General features: G+C 39.9%; 1 protein-coding gene across 1 annotated transcript in view; it reads right to left on the reverse strand.

Annotated features, from left to right (window-relative positions):
• Window positions 1-1,093: 1,093 nt before the first annotated feature.
• Window positions 1,094-19,213, reverse strand: part of pdzd7a (PDZ domain containing 7a) — a 101,642-nt gene continuing 83,522 nt past the window's right edge. The window contains exon 16 of the mRNA XM_048608931.1: window positions 1,094-1,535. Within this exon, the coding sequence (XP_048464888.1) occupies window positions 1,392-1,535 (144 nt within the window). The 3' untranslated portion in view covers window positions 1,094-1,391. The remainder of the gene's footprint in view (window positions 1,536-19,213) is intronic.

A 19,213-nucleotide genomic window follows, 5' to 3' on the forward strand; every position in this document is an offset into this window, starting at 1 on the left:
AAATGTGACTTAATCTGTATTAATAAAGTACATTAAAATCTATGCTATCCAACATGCTCGGGAATGATGGTGACAGTTAATCAAATATGTCAGTTAATGGGGAGTCCCATCACTCCAGACACATGACAAGTTGCCACACTTATTTTTGAGAGGGGTTACAGAGAGATAGGACATAGCTGGGCAGTCAAAGGTCCCAGTACAGCAGGAAAACATCTATGATGCTGCTTGGCCTGCTGTGTTTATTCAGCTCTGCACCTTGTTGACTCGGATTCTCCAGCATCTGCATTTCCTACTATCTCTGACCAATAATTTACTTATTTTAATGTAAAGCCTAAGAGCAACTTCTTCAGATTTACGATCAACTATTATCATTATTAGCATTTTTTAAAAAAGAATGCATTGCCTGAATACAGGAAATGACTGTGTATTTTAGAAAGAATCAAAGCTACCAGGTATTCCAGTTAGTAGAAAAATTTGGTTGGTACAGTCACATAACACAAAGTTTACTGTAATAATTTAAATGTAAAAAGACACAGATCAAGTGACCTTATGATGTGAAGTTCTGCAATTTCCACCAAGTTATGACCTGTACATTTTCTTTTTCTAACAGTGGTAAACCTTTCATTTTGGCAGTATCACAAAGATTTTATGCAGATACTGCATGAGTTACAGGGGAAAAGTGCATGGGAGTGAGTTGGACTTTACAGAAAAGCACCAAGTTACTTGAATCCTCTTCCATTTATGTCAGTGAGAAGCAGCAGCTTCTCAGTACTACAGTTACAAGAAGTTTTCTGCAGTAGTCTGGATAGTTCAAGGAGAAATATTAGTGAACAATTATGAGATTATCTTAATATCCAACTGTTCTTCTAAACCTGAGTGAATGGAAACTTACAAGTTGCAGTTTGGAGATGCCACAATTGTGCCATAGTCATTTGCAGCAATTATTAAAAAAAAATGAAAACCCCTGGCAGCACAGTTGTGTAGAATCCTTGCGCAAAACAAAATGGTAGATTAATGGTGCAGATAAATCATGTGATGAAAGTAAAGGCAAACACTTTAAATAAATGGTGCATTGTAATGAAAATGAATACGTTTTTTATAAAATGATTTAATGATCATCTGAAGAAGGAACTATGTCATATTCTGTTTTGGGATACATATGTTGAGAAAGTAATGATCCATTTCCTTGTTTTGAATAATGAAGTAAAACAGCGTCCATCCACTGTTTGAAATCTTTTGTAAATTTATTTTAAAATCAGCTGTAAAGTGGGTCAGATTTCAAATGAATTGAAGTGCTGTTGAAAGACACTTGTGATTTAAAAATGCCTGTAATGTGCGATCGTCCCAATTTATATGCCAACAGTCCATCATGGTCCTAAATGATTTAGTCTTCAGCTGCTCTTAGGGACCTTAACAACCAACACCATTGGATCTAGAGATTTGTTACTGTAAGATCGTCGAATTATGTCCACTGCTTGTCGATGTGTGACGTTTTGCAGGCTTTTTCCATCAGCCGAAACCAATTCGTAACCAGCCTATGTCAAGGGAAGAAAACAGCACAATTACTGGTCAATCCAATTGAGCATCCAAAACAATAGGATGTTTAGGAAAGAACACTCCTCCATTGAAGCTCAGTTCAGAATTATTAAATATGCATGCTATATATCATTTTGTTGTGTTTTCTTAAATCGCAATTATCCAGTCCTGATGCTGAACTGGAAGGACCACGGAGTTCAGGGAGTACTGCACTCACTAAAGTGCAACAAACCTGACCCTGCCAGAGTTTCCAGGATTCAATCTAATTATTTATATATGGCAAGCTATGGATGGGCCCCTAGGGCAGGAGTTTTCCAAAGAGAAGAGGGTGGGAAATCACAGCTTACAGTTGCCAGCATGATCGCAGCACACTTTTGTATTCCTTCATTCTCATTCATCAGATATTTTTAGCTGCTGAGTTTAAATGAATCCTGATTCCCTTTTATGTTTATATGTTATGGTCTGATATCTATGTGTTGCAAAGCATTCAGGATAACGAATCGCCAATTTTTTTTTAACAATACCTGTGCTTGGTACTATCCTGGAACCTTCCTCACCTCAATAAATCAGCTGTATAATGCTCTACTGGAACTCACTTTAGTCTTTGCCAAAATAATTTGTGAAATAGTATTATGGAAGTAAACAATAACAACATCAAAACATCCTTCCAGAAGTTGTCAAATTTCTACTTCTATCATAAAGAAATAAGTAGTTCACTCGTGGTAATAAAGATTATCAATTTTCTTAGCAAGTGATCATTTATTTTAGTTCAGCAATTACAGAACTATCTTTCTTCTAACATTGTAGACAAATTAGGCAGAATTTAGTGGAGTCCATTAGCGTAGGCATGATGGGGATTGGGTGAGCCAGGAGAATCAGGTGGGCGTTCCTATATTCAGTTCTCACTGACAGGAAACAGTCCCTCATCTATTGAGGGGGTTGGGGGGGGGACTTGATGTGGTAATACTACCCACTACCAGCAGGATGTCAATTTGGCTCAACACTGATTGTGTTGAGGCAGCAATCATCCTGAGCCCAGCAGGGCTTTATGGTGACATGGGGATTTAACATGACTCATATGGCATCCAGCACCTCCTGAAAGCCATCCAGAAAACCATCAGGAATTTTTCTACAGTCTTAGGGAAGAATAGGGGGTGGTGTTGCTAATTTACACATATGCAGCTTCCTTTCAAGCAACTCTGCATCAGCAGGGAAAGGGGGAAGGGGGAGGTTGTGGCTGTGTGCCGCTCATTCACATCTACTCAGTTCCTGACTAAGGGAGCGTGCATCAGAAGGCTGGGTGGGGTGTTGGGGGAGGTGTGGGGGAGGGCGGTGGGACCATTGAAAGCCACGCCATTGACCTTGTCTCTGAGACTGGACCCCATTCCCCCTTGCCAGTGACCTCTTCCTCACAATCCCAATTCTGCCCACACTTATCTGTCTCCAGAAGTCTAGTCCAATCATTGCTGAAGGCCTCAATGCAGTCCTGTCAATACTGGATAGCTGCCTCTGATTGATTGCTTGCTTGCTTTTGGGAGGTGAGACTGATGTCTGACTGTGGCCTTGAATTATGTGGCAGCCTGATGAATCCAGGTAAGTACCAGATCATACTTAATGGCACAGAGCCTCCTGGAGAGATGCAACGCAAGGTCACCATCCAACAGACTACACAAACTAATTTCTGGCCATTGTCTCAAATGGTTCAGATTAAATTTACTGACTATGGTTTTGTCCCACTTTAAGAATTGTGCACATAAATCTAGGCTGACACTCCAGAGCAGTACTGAAGGAGTGCTCTGTTTTCAGATGTGCTGTCTTTCAGATGAAATATTAAACCAAGGACTCATCTGCCCTCTCAGGTGGACAAATTCCATTGCACGGTTTCAAAGAAGTGTGGAGAGATATTATTTCTCGTGTCATTGAATGGTTATAGCTCAGGTTATTATCACTTTGCAGTTTGTGGAAGCTTGCTGTACATAAATTTTCTACAAAGGTTCCTACGTTACATGATATGACTATGCTTCAGAAGTATTTAATTGGGGGTAAATTTCCTTACAACCTGAGATTATGGAAAACTCAACAAGGCAACCAGAGCAAGTGTCTGGAAGATTGAGCTCATCAATTGTTCCAAACAATCTCCATGTTGGACACTGGACAAGAAATTCTCAGGGCAAGATCCTTGACCACGAGTCCAGTGCACTCCTCCTTCATGGACATTGGCATCATGTCTACCAACCCATCAGGTCATCCTGGCACTTCTACCATGCACTGGCAATGCCCTCTGGAAGCACAGATTTGCATTGTAGCATACACTTACAACTTGCATTGAAAGGCTGTAACAGGGATCCTTTGTGGACAGGGGCAGGCACCCAGCTCACACACTTGACAAGGCTACATTTCAGGGCTGTTCACTTGCTCTCTGGATTCCTGCTGGAGAAGCAAGGTAACATCCCCCTATTCTCCATGTTCTGATGCTGTCTGAGGAAGGGTCACTGGACCCGAAATGTTAACTCTGATTTTTTCTACACATATCCTGCCAGATCTGCTGAGTTTTTCCAGCAACTTCTGTTTTTGTTCCTGATTTACAGCATCCGCAGTTCTTTCGGTTTTTAACTTCATAGCTTCAACTAGGAAGTTATCAAGACAAACTTAACACCAAAGATATAGGACATATCTGTATTCCTGGACACACTGGGTTACAGTAAAAGCAGACCCAGTGCAGCACATGAGGAAGACTCAGGTTAGTGTGGAAGAAGAGCTCCATCATGAGCCTCAAGTGACAACGAGACCTGGAGAAGGCAAGTATCAGGGAATGAAGGGAGGGTGAGAGAGAGAGAGAGAGAGAGAGAGAGAGTGGAGACCCCTGTACAGTTCTCTCCCTCCATTGTGAAACTTCACATCCTTCTTGTTGCTCTTCCAGGGACTTCTACCAGCATGAGACAGGAAAAATCACTCAAATTTCTGAGGCAGTTGGGAATGAAACAACCACCAGTGCAGATAGAGTTTAGCTACACTGCAGCATCACCACTGTTTCCCTCAGTAGACTTTGCTGATCTTCCACTTACTGGCTGACAGTCTCCTGGGAGATCACAAAGAATAATTTGACTCAGACAATAGGTCAGGATCATGGTGAGGTTAGAGTGAAACTTCTGCCCTAACCTAATAGGTGCAGCAAAAGGAACAATCTAATCTTTAGATCTCAGTTCACATATTAAGAGCTCCTACGGCACAGTGGCAGTATCCCTACCTCTAAGCTAGGAGACTCAGATTCAAGTCCCACCTGTTCCAAAGGTGTGTAATAACCTCTCTGAACAGGTTGATTAGAAAATAGCTTTTTTTAGGGAAAGAAAACCACTGGGCATGGTAACAGAGTAACAGAAGAGAAGAAGGAAAGGAGAAAATTTGTGTTTGCAAAACAAAAAGAATGAACTTCTAATGGACATATTGAGTGATTACAGGGCCAAAATGAAACCACTTTATGGTCCTCCAGGGAAACATTGCCAATTTTTCTGGCAAAAATGTATTTGATCTGGACAATCTTAACTAAAATTACTACAGTCTGCACTGCACATTTTTCACTGTGGGCATTTACTATGATATACTGTTCCTTACAATGGGCAATGCTACTTAATTTAGGGGAAAAAGCTCTAGGCATTTTAAAGCAAAGGAGTAGAGAATTGTATTTAATTTTTAGAATTGTTGGTTATTTGTTAACAGTGTATCTTTGATGGCAGAATGTTTTGTGTTGGAGAAAATGAGATTTTCTGCACAGCAACTTGCAATCCATTGAATGTGAAATGAAAAAGAAAAAGGCTGCAGGGTAAAGCTCAATTTTTCATAATGCTGCTTACAAACGGTCAGTAAACATTAGCAGAAAACATTCCATTTTCACATATTGATTTAAGGACCAATCAAAACGCTTAATTTGGCAATTGGTCTAAGATCATTAATGTACAGCAGTGATCAATGTAAAAATTATTTCATTTCACTAATTGATTTTTGATTTGCTCATGACTCAGTTTCTTTATAAGTGAAGGGATGAAAAACAGTATCAGTAAGCACAGTGACAGATGGGCTATTTTGTACGTAGAACAAAGATGCTGGTGGGTAAGGATGCCAATTTCCACAATTGTTTCTGATTCAGAAGTAAAAGTTTGTAACATTTAATGATATCATTTCACTTGAAAAGTCCAATCATGGGCTAACTGACTAACAAAATTACTCTACTTCAAACAAAACCAAAAAGCAGGAACATGCTGAATACAAAGGGATGCTTTTCCCAATCATTTTTGTACGTTGGCTTTTCATAATAAGATCTTTTCTTAAAAGAAATCTGATCTTATGGGAATGTACCAAAAACAACAGAGATTATTGCAAATATGACTTAGAAAATCACCAACAGAAAACTAGGATCTTATGATGTTCCCAGTTTCTTACTGCACTTCCGATGAGGGACAGGAATGCCAGATGAAAATAAATGTCAGATGAAAATCACCCCAAAACAACTCTGAAAAATTAAGTCTGAGCCAGTTCTACTGTCACTTAGGAAAGCACTTCCCCATTGAGCAAGAAGAGATGTGTTTGAATGTGGGTGGAAGTTTTTAGTTTGGCAAACCAGAGGTGGGATGCCATTCTTATTAAACTTATTGAGTTAAAAGAGTCAGCTAAGTCCATCCATTTAAAACAAAAAGTCAGGTTACCATACTGATAATAGTCCTACTGTTTTGACGGGGATGAAAACTGGAAGATTCTGTCCTGTGTCTATGTATCAACAGCCCTTGAGAGTGCTCCAGCACCCTCTCCCTATCTATGTGAGGACATTACACTTTATGCACTTACTCTGCATGTGTGTGTATAGGGGAGGGGGTGGGGGTGGTGTGAAATGAGACACTATGGGAATAAAACAGCAAAATTCAGGCTTTGTTCTTGGAATTGCCATGATTTGAGTAACTTTCTATAAGCTGTAGACTGTTGTAGCTTTGCTAAGCTAACAACAACAATCCTATAATTGCCATTCTTGTCTGTTCCTTTCATCTCCATCTGGACATTGACTATAGCTTTTTTGGGGGTGGGCGGTAGAATATGGATAATGTCAATGGACTGGTAATTCAGAACTCCAGGCTAATACTCTGGTGTAGATAGTGAAATTTAAATGCAGTAAAAATCTTGCCTAATGGTATCCATGCAGCCACTGTCATCAAAGTAGACTAACACCCTTAAGGGAAAGAAATCTGTTGCCCTTTCTTGGTTTGGCTTATGTATGATTCCAGATCCTCAGCAATGTAGGTGATTCTTAATTGTCCTTTGGCCCATAAAGGATGGGCTATAAATGCTGGCCTAGCCAGTAACACCCTATCCCATAAAGTCAGTTCTTAAAAAATGTTTCTTCTCCTTAAAATTATAGACAACTGCACAACATTAACCCTATCACTCTTGAGCTAGACCAATGAAAGCCAGGAAACAAGTACCACATGGTTTGCCAAAGGCAAGCTGCTTTCTAACCTAACCAGTCCTCCATTCATATTCCATCAGGTAGAGTAATAAATGTGACAATGATACAATCACATCTGTCATTAAAACACAAACTGCTGAAAAAATGGGATCAGGCTCCAACTTGACACTAATATCCAGTTGCAACTGCAGCCAAACACCCCTATTGCACTTATTGAGAAATGGAATTTTAATATTTGATTCAGATTTGAACTGACAATATGTGTGATAGTGAGTGTATGCTTCTGTTAGAATGGTAGATTAAAAAAAATTATAAAAATGTTAAGCATTTGTTTATTAATATTGCACAAGATTTTCTTATTTTAAATCTAAAAGCAGAATATTAGAAATGGAATTATTAAACTCACAACACCAAAAATGGGACATAGGTTTTTTAAGGAAATGTTATTACGTATAGTAATTGTGTGTAAATTTTAGTCTATGCTTGGCTTTATGCACATCTAAATACTTCAGCTGTGGCAAGTGTTGCAGAATAATCCGATTTTCATTGGGTAAATAACAGTATGAAAGATCAAACAAGTTATTTTCCTATTTCAGGACAATATATACATTACGGTGTAACGATTCTTCAAAGACAGCCCAGGTTTCCCGGCAGCCACCCATCCTCTTGGGATCCTGCAGGGCAGTTATCTCCTTTTTCCAACCGTTATAATTAGCTAACATCCACTGACATTATCATTTTAATCTGATCTTAACTGTGAGCAGTGATTTTGCTTCATTGAACAGCTCTGAATTTGATTGAGTTACTGCGTGTGGTTTTGAGCCCTGAGAATTTATATTCCATTTACAGTCGGCAGTGAAAATAAACAATATTCTTTCTTCTATTCCTTTCTGCCATGTTTACTTCCCTACTTGCACTAAATATTTTAAACACATTGAATATTAGACACTGCTGCTGTCAGTTTTAATTGCATTATTGTTTAGGCTTCTTTAACCTAACATTAGATGCAAGTGGGATTATGCCTGTCCTTCAAGAAACTTTAGGCTGGCAGTCTCTAATGTTGATGCATGTAACCATCCTCAGTGCATATGGAGATCAATCCTAGCAATGGCAGTAGTCATGATGCCTGTGTTCTGAGTCAATTCATTTCACCATCAGCCTTTAAGTAAACTCAATTAACTGGCTATTGAGCAACAAGGCTATCTGCTGAACATCTTGGAGACATGTCAGTAGTGCTAATATCATTGAACTAGTAACCTTGAGGACCAGGGGACATGGGTTCAAATTCCACTACATTAGTTGGTGAATTTAGTTGGTTAATTCAGTTAAGAAATCTGGAATTAAAAGATAATCTCAGTATTAATGAGCACATGAAAATGCCAGCGATAATTGCAAAAATCTGTTTTGTTCTGTAATGCTCTTTGGGAAAGGAAATCTGTCATCCTTACTCCAGATCCACAAGGTGGTTGATTCGTAACTGCCCTCTGAAATGGCATAGCAACCTGCTCAGTTTAATGGCAATTAAGGACAACAAATGCTGGACCTACCAAGGATGCCCACATTCCATGAACGAATAAAGACAAGAAATTCTGCTGTTGGCAATCACTCACTAATGAGTACGATTGTCCACCTTCGAAATTTCACGTCACTAGTCATGAGTTCTGTGGTTGATAAACCCAATCCTAAGCCGCATTTCCAACCAGACATGTGGCAGGTCACATGTGGAAGGTGGAAGTGGCCCTTGGCCTTGAAATCACTGTCACTGTTTTCACGGATTCCTTTTCCGTACTTCCTCCTGCCAACAGGTGTTCTCAAAGAATTGTGTCCCTTCATTCAAGGGCTTCCTCCAAGTTGGTTTTCTCTGAATGAGGGTCTCCCATGTGTTAACATCTATGGTGTATTTCTTGAGGGAAGCCTTCAGGGAGTCTTTGAAATGCTTCCTTTGTCCACCCCTCATTTGATTGCCTTCCTTGAACTGGGCGAAAATGATTTGCTTTGGCAGTCGGAACCCGAGCATCCTAAACACATGGCCAGCCCAGTGGAGTTGCTTTCAGATGATCATGGGCTCGATGCTGGTGCTATTACCTGCTTCAAGGATGCTGATGTTAGTATGCCTGTCCTCCCAGCAGATGTGGCGATTCCATCTCTGAGAGTGTTTATGGTCCTTCTCAAGGGCATTGAGGTGGTGTCTATAGATAATCCAAGTCTTGGAGCCACAAAAAGAGAGTTGGTAGTATGACAATGTTATCCATGTTCTCTTGGAGGAGAATTTTCAAACGTTACTTAGTACCTTTTGCAGAAGCATAGTGAAGAATTGGTTTCAGCCTCAACCTCAAGATGATTCAAATCCTTTACCAACCCATTGCTGGTCAAGTTCAGGTCCATCCCACCATTAAGATCAACAGAGAAATCCTCCCACATGTGGAACATTTCCCTTACACAGAACCATACAGTACTGAAGAGGTCCTGTGGCCTATCAAGTCTGTACCATCAAAATATATGACTGATTACAGCAGTCCTACTTTCTTGCACTGGGTTCATAGTCTTGAATGTTGTGATTCTTCAAGTGCTTATTCAAATACTTTGTAAAGGTTGCGAGGTTTCCTGCCTCAACTACCCTCCCAGGCAATGTATTTCAAATTCCCACCACCCTCTCGGTAAAAAAAAATTTCCTCAAATTCCCTCTAAACTTCCTGTCTTTGACTGTAAAATGATGCCCCCATGTTAGTAACCCTTCAACAAGGGGTACAACTAATTTCTGTTCACCCTGTCCATGCCTGTCAATTTTATTTTCCTCAATCAAAATCCCCTCAGCCTTCACTGCTCCAAAGAAAACAACTCAAGATTATTCAGTCTCTCCTCATAACTGAAAAACTCCCTTCCAGGCAACATCCTGGTGAAGCTCCTTTGCATCCTCTTCAAGGCAATCACATCTTTCCTATAGTCTGGAGACCAGAACTGCACACAGTACTGCAGCCTAACCAAAGTTCTGTAAGCTTCAATTTAACCCCTCTGCTCTTATCTATACCATGACTAACAAAGACAAGCATTCTGTATGCCTTCTAAACTGTACTAGTAACCTGTCCTGCCACCTTCAGGGATCTGTGGACAACCCCGAGATCCCTTTGTTCCTCTGAGCTACCTAGTATCTTGCTATTCCTTGAGTACTCCCTTGTCTTGTTCCCACTTCCAAAAGTGCATCACCTCACATTTATCAGGGTTAAAATTCATCTGCCACTAATCTGCCCATCTGATTAATCCATTTATATCTTCCTGTAACCTAACACCTTCTTCCTCACTGTCAACCACCTGGCCAATCTATGTCATCCACAAACGTACTTATCATCCCTCCTACATTCTCATCTTGATCATTTATAAATATCACAAACAAATGTGGTATGCCACAGCAAATGGGGCTGAAGTCACAAACAACCAAATGAGTCTTCAACTGTGACATCCATGTGATACCAAGGTCCTTGTGTATAAGGCAGTCATCCTTCCGATTCCTGCATGACTCTGAAACTTGGACTATTTATAGACGCTACCTGAAGACTCTTGAGAAGAGTGCAACCCATGCACATGTAGGAAATGTAGATTTAATACGAGTTATTCTGCCACAAAGAATGTTATCAAGCAAACCAATGGGACACTTAATCAATTCTTCCGTTGCCTGTTCACAGAATTGCTACCGTGCAGAAGGAGGCCATTCGGCCCTTTGTACCCACACCAGTAATGTTGAGATACAAATGTGATTTATATACATTTTCAATATCGTTTACTCTTGGGCTTAGATTTTTGACTTCGAACTATTGGCGCATTGGTTTTGTGTGTCTTAAGGGGTTTAATGAGTAACTTGTTAATATTTCTGTAAGGACAGAAGCCACACGACACTAAGTTACAGTCCAACAGGTTTATTTAAAATCAGACGCTTTTGGAGCACTGCCCCTTCATCAGGTGAAGTTGAAGAGGCAGTGCATTGAAAGTTTGTGATTTCAAATAAACCTGTTGTATAATAACCGGTTGTTGTGTGACTTCTGACCTTGTCCACCCCAGTCTGACACTGGCACTTCCACAATATTCCTGTAGCCATCGTTATTTTTAAATAAACAGTTTGAGAGAGTTAGTTTTGGAGGCTATTGGGGATTGGTTTACATTGGGATAGTTTATAAGAGAACAAAGCAAACAGTGCAGTGCATTAAGCTTTCAGACAGAAGATTCTAGATCTTTTTGGGGACTTGTGCTTTTTTGTTTTAGTTTGGGCGGTTCTGTAGAAGTTGTGGCTAAGTTGGATGTATAAAGCAGTTGTCCTGAGAAAAGGAGAAGGTAGTTTAGAATTTTTAGAAGTATGTTACTGTAGAGTAAGGTGTTTAGTTTAAAATTTCCACACCATAAGTGTTTGGTTAAAACCCTATGGGATTTATTTGAAGCTTAGAGAGTCTACGCTGAATTATATGAGGAATCAAGGACAGGCTGTCAGACTCTTAGTGGGAACTGAAATCACAGCTAAGTGGGATAGAGAAGGGCATTCTATCTGATATGAGTATCACAATTGGGTGCTGTTGGGGTTAATGGGATTGTATTTTTACCATGTTTCAAAACCTTTAAATATGTAAACAACTTTTTTTGTTTTACTTCATCTTCATTTTTTGAATCATAAACTTCTGTTTTATTACTTAACCCAAATCTGAAGCATTATGCACTTATATTTTAGTGAGAGACCACTTTAAAATTAATACTAAAAAAAAACCTCACTATGATTTATCAAGCCATGTTTCAGTCTAGGATCTGATATGTCTAGTGATAACATCATCTGGGAACATAATGTTTGGGAACCCATCTGGGATATTTGAATTAACTGGATTTATGAGGGATCTGTGTCTTTCTTTTTAAACTAATGGGTATGTGGTGGTACTGGACAAAATTTGTGATGATGTTTATGGCATGGGAATTCGAAGATGGCTTTACATGTTACTATGATTTTTCTTGAAGTAACAGAAAACAGCAGTGAATGATTTGAAATCTTTGACTAAGGCCAAACTAAGAGAGCTTGCAGATAAACTGAATATAGAAGTAAAAGCAGGATGTCATATTAATGAGATTCTTCAGATGATTATCCAACATTGGAAGACAGGAACCTGAAAATGGGATGTCACAACTGGAATCAGCTCAGATACAGATAGGGAAAAAAATGAATGGGCTTTGAGAAAGAGAAATAAAAAAGCCTTGAAATTAAGGAAAAGTAGAAGATAACAGAAATGGAGGGATAAAGACAGAGGGAGATGGAATTAAAATTCCAGGGGACTTGATAGAGGTGTACAAGATGATGAGAGGCATAGATAGAGTGGATAGTCAGAGACTTTTTCCCAGAGCAGAAATGACAATTACGAGGGGAGATAATTTTAAGGTGATTGGAGGAAGGTATAGGGGAGATGTCAGAGGTAGGTTCTTTACACAGAGAGTGGTGGGCGTGTGGAATGCACTGCCAGCAGTGGTAGTGGAGTCAGATACTTTAGAGACTTTTAAGCGACTCTTGGATAGGCACATGGAGGATAGTAAAATGTAGAGTATGCAGGGTAGTTTGATCTTAGTAGGATAATAGGTCGGCACAACATCGTGGGCCGAAGGGCCTGTACTGTACTGTTCTATGTTCTATGTAAAATAATTTGAACTCCAGAGAGGTAAAGAAATTGGAGAACATGAGTTAGCCATAAGACAGGCAATGAAATTTCAACAGTAGGTATTATGTAAACAAGAGGCTAAAATATTAAAATGTTTTCGTTGACCAGGATTGCAAAAAGATGTCGTCAAGTTTTGTCAGACATGACATACGTGTCAGGTGGTGGGGAAACCCCAACCCTCAAGAAAGCCTGTAGCTTTAATTCTAATACCAACTTTTGAAGAACTGTTTAGCAGGGTCTTAATAGGTTGTGTTGGATCCTACTGAAAACCAGGAATGGGAGCTAATATCTTTTAATGACTATGGATGTTTCCACAAGAAGCAGTGACTTCAGGGAAAATTACTCCAAAAGTGGTAATGGAAAAGTTAGTTAAATTTAGAACATAGAACATAGAACAATGCCAGGAGCATCCGGAATAAGGTGGGTGAACTTGCAGCATGGGTTGGTACCTGGGACTTCGATGTTGTGGCCATTTCGGAGACATGGATAGAGCAGGGACAGGAATGGTTGTTGCAGGTTCCGGGGTTTAGATGTTTCAGTAAGATCAGGGAAGGTGGTAAAAGAGGGGGAGGTGTGGCATTGTTAGTCAAGGACAGTATTACAGTGGCAGAAAGGATGTTTGATGACAACTCGTCTACTTAGGTAGTATGGGCTGAGGTTAGAACCAGGAAAGGAGAGGTCACCCTGTTGGGAGTTTTCTATAGGCCTCCGAAAAGTTCCAGAGATGTAGAGGAAAAGATTGCAAAGATGATTCTGGATAGGAGCGAAAGTAACAGGGTAGTTGTTATGGGGGACTTTAACTTTCCAAATATTGACTGGAAACGCTATAGTTCGAGTACTTCAGATGGGTCAGTTTTTGTCCAATGTGTGCAGGAGGGTTTCCTGACACAGTATGTAGATAGGCCAACAAGAGGTGAGGCCACATTGGATTTGGTACTGGGTAATGAACCAGGCCAGGTGTTAGATTTGGAGGTAGGAGAGCACTTTGGTGATAGTGACCACAATTCGGTTACGTTTACTTTAGCGATGGAAAGGGATCGGTATATAAAGCAGGGCAAGAGTTATAGCTGGGGGAAAGGCAATTATGAAGCGATGAGGCAAGATTTAGGATGCATAGGATGGAGAAGGAAACTGCAGGGGCTGGGCACAATTGAAATGTGGAGCTTGTTCAAGGAACAGCTACTGCGTGTCCTTGAGAAGTATGTACCTGTCAGGCAGGGAGGAAGTGGTCGAGCGAGGGAACCGTGGTTTACTAAAGAAGTTGAATCTCTTGACAAGAGGAAGAAGGAGGCTTATGTAGAGATGAGGCGTGAAGGCTCAGTGAGGGCGCTTGAGAGTTACAAGTTAGCCAGGAAGGACCTAAAGAGAGAGCTAAGAAGAGCCAGGAGGGGACATGAGAAGTCTTTAGCAGGTAGGATCAAGGAAAACCCTAAAGCTTTCTATAGGTATGTCAGGAATAAAAGAATGACTAGAGTAAGATTGGGGCCGGTCAAGGACAGTAGTGGGAAGTTGTGCGTGGAGTCCGAAGAGATAGGAGAGGTGCTAAATGAATATTTTTTGTCAGTATTCACACAGGAAAAAGACAATGTAGTCGAGGAGAATACTGAGATACAGTCTATTAGACTAGACGGGATTGAGGTTCATAAGGAGGTGTTAGCAATTCTGGAAGGTGTGAAAATAGAAAAGTCCCCTGGGCCGGATGGGATTTATCCTAGGATTCTCTGGGAAGCTAGAGAGGAGATTGCAGAGCCTTTGGCTTTGATCTTTATGTCGTCATTGTCTTCAGGAATAGTGCCAGAAGACTGGAGACTAGCAAATATTATCCCCTTGTTCAAGAAGGGGAGTAGAGACAACCCTGGTAATTATAGACCAGTGAGCCTTACTTCGGTTGTGGGTAAAGTGTTGGAAAGGATTATAAGAGATAGGATTTATAATCATCTAGAAAGGAATAATTTGATTAGGGATAGTCAACACGGTTTTGTGAAGGGTAGGTCGTGCCTCACAAACCTTATTGAGTTCTTCGAGAAGGTGACCAAACAGGTGGATGAGGGTAAAGCAGTTGATGTGGTGTATTTGGATTTCAGTAAAGCGTTTGATAAGGTTCCCCATGGTAGGCTATTGCAGAAAATACGGAGGCATGGGATTGAGGGTGATTTAGCGGTTTGGATCAGAAATTGGCTAGCTGTAAGAAGACAGAGGGTGGCGGTTGATGGGAAATGTTCATCCTGGAGTTCAGTTACTAGTGGTGTACCTCAAGGATCTGTTTTGGGGCCACTGCTGTTTGTCATTTTTATAAATGACCTGGATGAGGGCGTAGAAGGATGGGTTAGTAAATTTGCGGATGACAACGAAGTCGGTGGAGTTGTGGATAGTGCGGAAGGATGTTGCAGGTTACAGAGGGACATAGATAAGCTGCAGAGCTGGGCTGAGAGGTGGCAAATGGAGTTTAATGCGGAAAAGTGTGAGGTGATTCACTTTGGAAGGAGTAACAGGAATACAGAGTACTGGGCTAATGGTAAGATTCTTGGTAGTGTGGATGAGCAGAAAGATCTCGGTGTCCATGTGCATAGATCACTGAAAGTTGCCACCCAGGTTGATAGCGTTGTTAAGAAGGCGTACAGTATGTTAGGTTTTATTGGTAGAGGGATTGAGTTTCGGAGCCATGAGGTCATGTTGCAGCTGTACAAAACTCTGGTGCGGCCGCACTTGGAGTATTATAGGTCACCGCATTATAGGAAGGATGTGGAAGCATTGGAAAGGGTGCAGAGGAGATTTACCAGGATGTTGCCTGGTATGGAGGGAAGGTCTTATGAGGAAAGGCTGAGGGTTTTGAGGCTGTTTTCGTTAGAGAGAAGAAGGTTAAGAGGTGACTTGATAGAGACATACAAGATGATCAGAGGATTAGATAGGGTGGACAGTGGGAGCCTTTTTCCTCAGATGGTGATGGCTAGCACGAGGGGACATAGCTTTAAATTGAGGGGTGATAGATATAAGACAGATGTCAGAGGTAGGTTCTTTACTCAGAGAGTAGTAAGGGCGTGGAATGCCCTGCCTGCAAAAATAGTAGACTCGCCCACTTCAGGGCATTTAAATGGTCATTGGATAAACATATGGATGATAATGGAATAGTTTAGGTTAGATGGGCTTCAGATTGGTTTCACAGGTCGGCATAACATCGAGGGCCGAAGGGCCTGTACTGTGCTGTAATGTTCTATGTTCTATGAAAATGACATTCAAATCCAATGAGTGAATGAAAGGGTTCCACCTTACCAGAAGGATTAAAGTTTACAAATAATATCAGAAGTGTAGTTCATAGGCGCAAAAAAGGCCTTTAATACAGGTTTAAATCAACACTTGTTTTAACTTTGCAATAATTTTTTGGAAAACTCACTCTAACTTTAAAATAAAATGTTAGTAGTCTATCTCATTTAAACCAGGGGAAGGTTTTGTCTTCTTGGCTTTGGCTGTTTTAACATATGACTCAAATTCTATTTCCTTTTTCTCTAGCATGCGAAGTTAATGTTTGGCAGTGTAATATGGTGCTGCAAACACTTCATGTAATCCAGCATTTCTGACCAGTTACTTTCCTCAAGATTGCTGGACTCTTGGTCGACACTTTCCTTTCTTCCTTTCCCACTCCTGTTGCCAAATAATATACTTAGCACACAGTATAATAAAATACAACCCTCTTGAGATCAGTTCTATTTTGGCAAATGGCAGCACATCTTAAAACAGCTTACTTGAGATGAAACTGAATTAAAGTAAAAAATTTGACTTCGATCCTAATATATGTGACATCACATTAAAACAATTGGATTGGATATTTGACATGCAGGGCTATTGCCAGACTCGATAAACATCACTCAAAAATTAAGCAGAAAAATGTTGGGAGAATTTCATTCAGGCTATTAAAAAGACTAAAATATATCTATTTTTGGTTTTTTGATATGTTTCATTTTAAAACCAGCTTCACTGAATATACAAATTATAAGTGCATTCTTGTCCAAAGCAACTGTTCCAGGGACGGAAACAGAGATTGAGTAGGGTTACCTGGTTACACTGTAGATATAGACCCTGGACCCATTATGTTTTGCTCATTTATACTGATTTGATTTTAAAAATGAAAGCATAACTCATTGTAACTAGTTCTACTATTAGTTTTACTAATTTCAGAAAGTTTGCAAAGAGGCTTGCTATTTACTGTAAGTAAAATTTCAATGTTGAAACTCATCAGATTTTGCTAAACATAACACTTAGAAAGAATTGCATAAAATATACAAAAAAGACAGGTCACTTGGCCCATTCAATCCCTTCTGGCATTTACATTCCATTCTAGGCCTCCCTCTGTCTTTTCTCTTTGAACTATCAGCATAACCCTCTACTTCCTACTCTCTCATTTGTATATGTATGCTCCCTTCAAATGCATTTATACTATTTGCCTCAATCACATCTTTTCGTAGCAAGTTCCACAATCTCACCATTCTCTAGGTAAAGTGGTTAATTCCAAAGTCCCTGTGTGATTTCTTGGTGGCTACATTAATATCAATGGCCTCTAGCTTTGCTTTTCCACAGAAATGTAAACATTCAAGAGGGTTAGGTTATCATGATCTCCTGAAGATGGGAAGGTGATGGAGTTTTGGGGCAGCGGGGAGAAAAAATTTCAGCAACAGGTCAATTTCAAAGTGCCAAGCCACATTAACTACTTCATTCTTCACCAGACCAGGCTGCTTGAGATCTTCACTCTAACCTTCAGGGAGCTTGAGTGGATTCAAAGAGAAAAATGAAATCCCTTGAAGAGGTGGGTATTGACTCCTCTATGATTCCTCAGAGACACATAAGTTGCATATAACCAATGATACTTGCTCAGCTGGACAACCATTCAGCAGGCCACCAGGCTTCAGAAGATGTAATTTATGAATAGTTTGGTCAGACCATATTTGGAATATTGTGAGCAGTTTTGGGCCCCATATCTAAGGAAGGATGTGCTGGCCTTGGATCCAGAGGAGGTTTACAAGAATAATTCCAGGAATAAAGGGCTTGTCAAGTGAGGAGCAATTGAGAACACTCAGTCCACACTTGATGGAATTTAGAAGGATGAGGGAGAATCTCAATGAAATTTACAGAATATTGAAAGGCCTGATCCAGCTGCTCTTTCAATGGGAAACTGACTAAAGACAAATGTGTTCCCTTTATTGGTAGAGTAGACAGAGAATGAGCTTCAATATTAGCCCATGGAGGTGGGGAAAAGGAGTCTGTTTTTGGGTCAGAAACCCACCTCTATGCAGAAAATTAATCTGTCTCTGTCAAACCTGACTTTGAGTGGTTAGGAAATAAAGAGGCTTCAAAGTGAATTAGATAAGCTGACTGAGAGAGCAAATACATGGCAGGTGCAGTATAATGAGAATAAAAAGGTAGCTGTCCAAATCAGTTGGCAATAAAAAGGAGATATTATTATTTAAATGGTGAGAGATTCGGAAATGCTGATGTACAAAGGTGTTCATGTCATCCGAGGCTGGGATCGAACCCAGGTCTCTGGCACTGTGAGGAAGCAGTGCTCACCTCTGAACTACTGTGGTTAACCCATGGCATTCTCCAGCATACAAGGCAGTGGAGGCCAAGTCATTGAATATATTTTGGTAAGAAATAGATAGATTTCTAGGCACTAAAAGTGTCGTGGGCATGGGGAGAGAGAGGAGTTATGGCATTCAGATACAGGATTAGCCAAGATCATATTGAATGCCAGTGCAGGCTCAAATGGGCCAAATAGCCTATTCCCACTCCTGTTTTCTATGTTTCTATGTTTTCAAAGTCTCTTCTAATTTTAAAGACCTCTAATATGTAATTCCACAGTCTTTTGAAGAGAAAAAAATCTTCAATCTGTTCATTCATTCTTGATAGGTATATCCCAATGATTCTGGCAGAATTCTTGTATATTTTGCTGCATCTTCTACAGTTTCTCTTTATAATATGACAATCAGAATTTAAAGCATTATTCCAAATACTGTTTAACCAAGGTTCAATGCAAGGTGAGCATCAGTTCTCTAATTTTCAATTCAATCCCTTTAGAAATAAGCCCAAGACTTTGACATTCTTTTGTTTTACACCTTAATTAATTGATGTTGCTACATTCGGTGAATTGTGCATTTGTGAATAGAAATGAATACTATGGCAACTGGGATGCATATGAAACTGAGAAATGTTTGCTCATTTTCCAGCTTTTTACCATTTTTCTAAGGAATTGCGTCAGTATTTCCTTCATGACCTTCAATTGTTTTAAGTTATTTTTGACCCTTTTGTTTGCCAGTACTTTCTCGAGGAGAACAAAATGTTTGAAAAACGTTTGGAATCATATCACAGACTTTAAATGTCATCATGCATCTTACACTTTAGCCAAACAACTCAAAACCAATTACTGATGCAAGCATATTACCATTAATTATAAAGTTTTTCTTAGTGTCAACATGTTATGAAGATTACTGAAGTAAAGATATATAGTTGAATAAGCTGAAAGTAGTATTTAATCTGGAGACTTCTTATTAAAATTGTA

Source organism: Rhincodon typus, chromosome 20 (genome assembly GCF_021869965.1).
Source record: "Rhincodon typus isolate 14 chromosome 20, sRhiTyp1.1, whole genome shotgun sequence".
In the NCBI taxonomy this organism is placed as follows: domain Eukaryota; kingdom Metazoa; phylum Chordata; class Chondrichthyes; order Orectolobiformes; family Rhincodontidae; genus Rhincodon; species Rhincodon typus.